General features: G+C 36.8%; 1 protein-coding gene across 1 annotated transcript in view; it reads right to left on the bottom strand.

Annotated features, from left to right (window-relative positions):
- smad3a (SMAD family member 3a) overlaps positions 1-7,692 on the bottom strand; it is a 47,936-nt gene that overhangs the window by 14,006 nt on the left and 26,238 nt on the right. Inside the window, exon 2 of the mRNA XM_016454409.1 lies at positions 1,809-2,002. Coding sequence (XP_016309895.1) covers positions 1,809-2,002 — 194 coding nt within the window. The remainder of the gene's footprint in view (positions 1-1,808; positions 2,003-7,692) is intronic.

The following is a 7,692-nucleotide window of genomic DNA, read 5'->3' as shown; positions in this document are numbered from 1 at the left end:
ACAACGAAACACAGCGTCACACACGGCGGCCTAGAGTGAGCAGAGGCCGGGGGATAAAGTGAGGAACGGCCGGCGTGAACATTTGGGCGGCATTATGCAAATCTTCCCACATCGTGACGTAGACATGTGGGGGCGTGTTAGAACAAGCCGTTTTAGGTAGGCGTGGTTGACTCTTAATTTTATAAAGAATATCTCTTTAGATTTGAGACTTTAGTCTTTGCAACTTTACAGATCTTCTTTATGCACCAAGAGCTTGTAACACTCCAAAGAGAAAGGAAAAATTGAAATCGCACCATATGACCCTTTTAAATAACCAAATGTAAAACAACATTGCATAGTCTTCATTGTATAAATTAGTTTAGGTTAATCCTTATTAAAGTTATCAAGAATGATTCGCACGAACATAGATGCATTTAGGCAGATGGGGGATTAGCGCATTCCCTTCAAAAGCGAAAGTGACGTTAATCCTCTGCGTCTTCAGCGGCTCAGATGTCGTGAGTAAATGACGACTGCTATGTTCATTATTACATCCTACAACAAAACACCTCAATCACTTAATCAGAGACATTCTTGTCTTCCCCTGCACCAGAGTCGACACAATGGCGGACAGCTCACAGCTCACTCATGGCGGGTCTAAGGTAAGACGACCTTGTCGTGGGAGGGGACTGTGCAGAACTACGTCACTCTGCCAGGAATCTCAGAACAGCCTGATTTGAGAAAGGGGATTTTAAAATATGGATTTAAAAAAAATGGATTGTTGAATGGGTGGATTTTTATCATTATAGGGTGGACGTGTACTCGCACTTCCAACACACATTTATGTTCAAACAACATGTAAAGTGAATTTTGCATCTGATGACCCCTTTAAGATCTCATGCACGGATCTCATATACTGACACACCTGCATTTTCTTTCTCAACTCTTTACGTTAGCTTAAAACCTGAACATAGAAAGCGCAAAAAGACATGAAAGAGAGCTAAATTCGGTGTTCTGAGAAACGGCTTTGGGTGTGTGTGCACAGAAAACCGTCTCAGACAGCACACAAGTACCCTGTTTCTGTGCTTTCTCCATGTCGTAACCATAAGTCTTTTTTATGCTCGCACTAGAACTTGGCATAACACGAAATCATGCTTTCGTGGTTTAGAAATCGTGCATTCTTTATTATGATTTTATTGCGATTTCAATTAAATCGCACAGCCCCAATGCTAAATATGTTGAGTAATATAAGGATCAGAAGATCATAACAGCATGAAACAGCAATTTTTTTTAAATAGTTTTTAGGTGTTTTGCCTTTATTTAGATAAAACAGTGTAGAGTCTGGACAGGAATTTAAGAGATGGAGATGGGAGTATTGCAGAGTCAATTACATGGTCATTACATTTTAATGTTATTTAATCATTTTTATTAAATAAAACATTTTTAGCTTTGGTAAAGCTATAAATTACAGTTAATTATCATATTTTTTGTTTAATTGTGCAGTCACACTACACTTAACACTACACTTTTAATTCCTCTGACTTCCATTCAAACACATACAAATGCAGGAAATCAGAAACAAAAAGCATGCCAAAGCTCAGTTTATTAGTTACATTTAAGATGTCACATCCCATCTGTTGCATTGTGCAAAAAAAAAGTGCATTCTCAAAATCTAATGTGACCACCCCTTAATTCATATTTTCATTAAAACATGTTTGTGATCATATAATAATTGGCAGACCCCCCGCAGTACTGCGATCAACCCCAGGTCTAAACGAATGATACTGTCTGATAGTGTGCTTGGTGCTTTCATAAAAATCAGGCTGCATTACCTGGTGTCTCGACTCGCTGGTAATGGTAGGGATTGACGCAGACCTCGTCCTTTTTCATGTGAAAGGCAAACTCACAGAGTTCAATGGCTCTGAGCTCATGATGAGACTGCAGGTCAGGCCAGCGCCAAAGACGACAGTAGATCACATGAGGGAGTCCTTTTCTGTGAGATACTTGCAACCGACCATCTAGTGATCTGAGAGAAAGAAAGAAAAAGAATAGGCATTAATAATGGTGACTGCAGCAGAAACAATCCCAGCAGCTCATTCTCAAAAATCTAAAGCAGAAATACAGAGGAAATGTTATTATTGCTTGAGTAAGAAACATTGTGTAAAATCTTAAATTACCACAATATAAACACTCACTGCTCAAAGACTTGCAGGGACAATGCCAAGGTATTATGTGAGACCGCAGATGAAGTAAAAGTGGCCCAATTTCCTGTTAATGTGGTGCTTTCGGTTACACGTCACATGCGATGTGAATGAGGTGAAGAAAGAGGAAGAGGAAGTCCAAAAAAAACTGTATTTCAAAACAATGTATGTGAGTGTGTGTGTGTTTAGGGGGGTTGACTGTGCTCTAGTTTAACAACAGCTTCAACTGATATAGCCATAGGAAAGCAATAGTAGACTCACACACACACAAATGTAGTGCAGGCCAAATAATGCAAATCCCAAAAGCTCTTTAAAGCATGTCTGTCAGACCCCCTCCCCTTTTTACACCCACCGATCCCGGCCCAGACAGCGGCACGGGCCAGGCTGGCCTGCCCAAGGCCTTCTGTGGCTCTCCCAGCAGCTAAATATGCTTTGAATTTTTCATTGCAGCTCTTTCGCTTCACAGGCAGATTGCGAGAGGGAAAATTATGCAAAATCCAGACACCCCATGGAGAGAGTGTGTTTACAAAAAAAGAGAGAGAAAAACACAGACCAAAAAAAGAGAATATTATGCAATAAAATCTGAAGGATAAACAAGAATATTTAGGCACAAACAATTCACTTTATGGTTGTGACACATGCTCACACGGGCCTCACACAGCAGAGCCATAAACACAGAGTCACTTTCTTCAGTTCACACATGCATGCCCCACCAGTCAAAGACACATTAAGGCTAAAGGAGACGAGAGAGAGTGGAGGAAGAGGAGAGAACTCGAACAGAACGACAAAAACATTCCAGTACACATCGTATTTTTACCTGCTTCGCTTTTTAACTTCAGGCAAATAAACTCAGACTTTTCTTTGGATGGCCCCATGTGGAAAAGGAAAAAGGCATAATAATCTCAGAATAACGCAGTGAAGGCCTCGAGCAAGGGAGAACAACCGCACAGTGAACTTTTTACGTCTGAGGCGAGTTGTTCACCGATCCAAAAAAAGAGGACTTTTGCAGACAAAATCGAGCACACCATCATATCAAAACACATTTTCACACTAACCTCATTCTTTACGCCTACGGTGCTTATCTCTACATTCAAGGGCTTTTGAGTGACTAAAACATTTTCATGATGACAATGGTAGCAGCCTCCTATAACGGTACATTCGTGATTGAGATCAGATCAAACACGCTGACGCAATGCACACCCTGCTCCGGTGTGATGAAAAATGGGGCCGTACAGTATGGTCCAAACCTCTCAGAGCATTCTATTATACATGACTGCTACATTGTGTGCTTGAAATATGCAACAGCAGCCAAAGTGCTAAGAGAGAGAAGGGCTGTGCACTAGGTCAGCAAAGCTTTTCAACCCTTTGAGGAATCCAGGCCACAGATACCATTCATAACACACTATTCATCCCTTATACACACTCCATAAAGCAGAGATAAGAAAAGAAATGAGAAAAGAGGTGTGAACTTTCCTTACCAGACACCTCTAAAAGGGGTCATATAATACATTTCACATCATTTTGTTTTGGTTTGCTGTACTGCAATAAAAAACAGATCATGATGCGTTTTCCATGACCTTCCTCTCTGTGATGCTTAGAATCAAATGGGTCATTTTTTTATTTGTGTCTTGAATACTTCTATGGCTGCATTTACTCAGTCAGTGTTTGATACTAATAACAGGTCTGACTCTCCAAATGTCCTGTTCATACAACAGCTTGTATACAGTATTTAAGCCACTACTGACCTTTTTTATTTTTGTGATAGTTGTAAATAACACTGTATCTGGTGTTTATGAATAATATCTATCCCACTTCCTCCTTATGAACGCAATGTGACTAGGTGGGCCACAGTGTTGTTACCAAAATAGGTGTCATTGACATGTGACAATAACGGCCATGTGTTATGGCATTCAGTTTTCTGACATCAGAAATTAACGATTTTTGGATCAAAGTTCTGAAACTTGCTGTCTATAGTCTTCTTTCATAGTACACTGAACTCTTTGTGTACTCATAGTACACTGAACTTTTTATGACATACACTACTGTTTTTGAAAGATCTCCTATACTTACCAAGGCTGCATTTTTTTTAAATCAAATATACAGAAAAAATAGCAATATTAGGGCTGGGCGATAAAACGTTAAAAATAATTAATACTGTATTTTCCCCTCGATGGAGCGATAATAACACATGTTCGATATAACGTTTGTGTGCCAAAAGTGGAACGAAACAGTGTTAATGTATTAAAATGCTATAGCATTGGCGCATTTGTATTTATACTAAATGTATGCCTATTTAGGCTGCTGTTTTTCATACAAATACCATAAAAACCATATAGTTTCATTTTACCATGGTAGTGAGGTGCTATGTGTGGTTTTACCTTCGGTTATCATGATCTAATTGTGTGATAAATCGATGGCCAATGGCTAATTTTAATAAAAGTCGAGTCGAGTCTTGACTCAAACAGTCAGAATGTTTCACTTTTACCCTATAAGGATATTACAATTTTTACAGATTCTACTGTTTTTGTTAATGAACATAAATTTACATCTGCATCATGCCATCAGAGTCAGGGAACACAAACCTGCTTCATGAATTATATTTATTTCTCTAATAAGATATTTTGTTAAGGGGATAAAAATGAAAAAGGATTTACTTAAGTTTATCCATGCATAATTTGATGTAGAAAAAATATTTTATTATTATAAATGTTTTGAATATTACACCTCAGATTTGTGAAATGTTCACCTGTTTTACAAGTGTTTGTCAAAAAAAAAAAATTAATTGGCTGGTTTCTCCAACTTTTACTTTTTACTTTTAGAAATAAAGATTTGACATTTTCCGTGCTAATTATCGTTAGGGGTGTGACGAGACACTTATCCCAAGAGATGAGACGAGACATGAGACTGGGTTCACGAGAACGAGACGAGACGAGATTTTTAGACTTTTTTAAAGAAATCCTCAATGATGAAATATATAGGGAAAAATAGTCTTTTATTCAACTGAAAAACACAAAATGCAAAAAAGTAGGTGCATTTTGAAATCAACTTGTACTTTATGAAATGAAACATCTATTTTAATAAATGTTATGCAGTAATAAACAACATGTAAACACTGCGAAATGTTTTGCCACAAACTCAACTGACAGGCAAGTAATTCCACAAAAATTCTAAATATAAATAAAAATAAATAATAAACAACATAAATATCCCTTTAAAGTGGAAGTGAAGCAGTCAGTCAAGTTCACATTATTTAGTAAACTGATTTCCACTTAAATAAAAATATATATATAATAAACATGATTAATGTATCCATTTAAAGGAATAAAGCAGTGGTTCCCAAACTGGGGGGCGCGGCAAGGCTGAGGAATAGTTAGTTAGGGTCCTATGAAATCCGTTTTATTTTTTCTTAAATTCAATTTTTTCCATTTTAATTTTTCTGGATTCAGTTTTTTTTTTTCGTTTGAATTTTTCTCGACTCCTTTTTAATAGTTAAATTAAATTTTATTAATTAAAAAGCATGTCTAATTAATTAAAATCATGAAACTTATACATTTTCACATCAATTTATTAAAAGTTTTACAAAAATTACATGTTTAGGGCCCTATGAAATGTTTTATTTTTTCTCACCATATTATTTATATTTTTTATTGTTACCAAATTCTGTGTTTTAGCATGTCTAATTATTTGAATGCATAAAACATCCCAATTTATTCATTTTTTTCTTAAAGTAGCCTTATGAATTTTTTTTCCCCTCAGAAATTCTGTGTTGTGTATTTACATTTTTCTGGTTATCAAATGAAGGCATAAAACTTATTTTATCTTTTAATTATTGAAAATTAAGCAAACAAGATTTTTTGGCAAACAAAAAATTTTTTTACTATTAATTTAATAAATTTACTATTAAAATTAAAACATGGAAGAAATGTTTAGTGTGATTATTCCTTAAAAAATAATGTTTGTTTCATTTTAGTAATAGTAGTAGTAGTAGGCTATGTACATTTTACTGAAAAATAGTTATAGGCACAATGTCTTCAAATCAAACCGGACTTTTATTTTGACGGGTTGCCGTGAATACATTTACAGTTCTGTGTATGATATATGACGCTAGATTTACTCAAATCAAACGCTACAATGCTCATGAAGTGACTCTCAGAGCAGTTCTGGAGATGTTGTTCATGTGTTTACGTCCTCATTTAGTGAGACGGCAGATGCTGAAATCACCGCGAGTGTCAGGCGTGCTTCAGTATGTATATATGTAGTAAATGAAACCACACGTCTGCGCCATTCATCAACAGAGACAGGCAGAACATGCAGGATTCATATTTAAATAGACTTTTGCAGCGTAATATTTACAGATACTAGTCCATATCGTGATTTGATTTAATTGTAATGACCTACTTTTGCTTAATTCATTCAAAATTTGACAAATTCCGTGACATTCCACGTTAAACTGTTAATTCTGTTTTTATGACTGGATAAAGACTACACTGCGTAATTTTCCCGCTTATCATGCGGCCACTTGCCTGATGTGAACATAAAATATCTTACATACCACCACTTGTGAACGAGCCAGTGTAGCCTAATGCAAATATATCTGAAAGGTCTGCGCGAGGATATCGTCATGTTCTCGCGAGACCAGTCAGATCTCGCGAGACACATTGGATCTTGCAAGATCTCGTGCCACGAGATCTCGTCACACCCCTAAAATCGACTGATATGAAAATTTTATTGTGATTTTATTATCTAAGCACTATTGTGAAATAATATTACAATTCAAAATAACTGTTTTCTGTTTTAACATATGCTAAAATGTAATTTATTCCTGTGATGGCAAAGCTAAATTTGTATGTGTGTGTGTGTGTGTGTGTGTGACCCTGGACCACAAAACCAGTCATAAGGGTCAAATTTTCGAAATTGAGATTTATACATCATCTGAAAGCTGAATAGATAAGCTTTCCTTTGATGTATGGTTTGTTAGGATAGGACAATATCCGAGATACAACAATTTGAATATATGGAATTTGAGGGTGCAAAAAAATTAAAATACTGAGAAAATCACCTTTAGCCGATCCGGCGATCCACAGCACGAAGTTGATGTATTCCCTCAGCGACCAGCACGGATCAGCTCTAGGCATGACGAAGCGGTTATCATCCTCTTTTGGAAGGCCAAACAAAGTAGTTTCGCTTTCACAACGAAACACACAGCGTCTTCATGTCATGGCGGCGGCGGCAACAACAATACTACAGCGAGAATAAAAAGTTACGCCTTCTTTCTTTGTGTGAACTTTTGGGCGGCGTTATGCAAATCTTCCCACATAGTGAGGTAGATATGGGGGGGCGTGTTAGAACGAGCCGTTTTAGGTAGGTGTGGCTGACTCTGAAATTTTATAAAGAATATCTCTTTGGATTTGAGACTTTAGTCTTTGCAACTTTACAGATCTTCTTTATGCACCAAGAGCTTGTAACACTCCAAAGAGAAAGGAAAAATTGAAATCGCATCATATGACCCCTTTAA

Source organism: Sinocyclocheilus anshuiensis, unplaced genomic scaffold, assembly GCF_001515605.1.
Source record: "Sinocyclocheilus anshuiensis isolate Anshui unplaced genomic scaffold, SAMN03320099.WGS_v1.1 scaffold2129, whole genome shotgun sequence".
Taxonomy (NCBI): domain Eukaryota; kingdom Metazoa; phylum Chordata; class Actinopteri; order Cypriniformes; family Cyprinidae; genus Sinocyclocheilus; species Sinocyclocheilus anshuiensis.
This window is presented reverse-complemented; position numbering and strand designations above follow the sequence as displayed.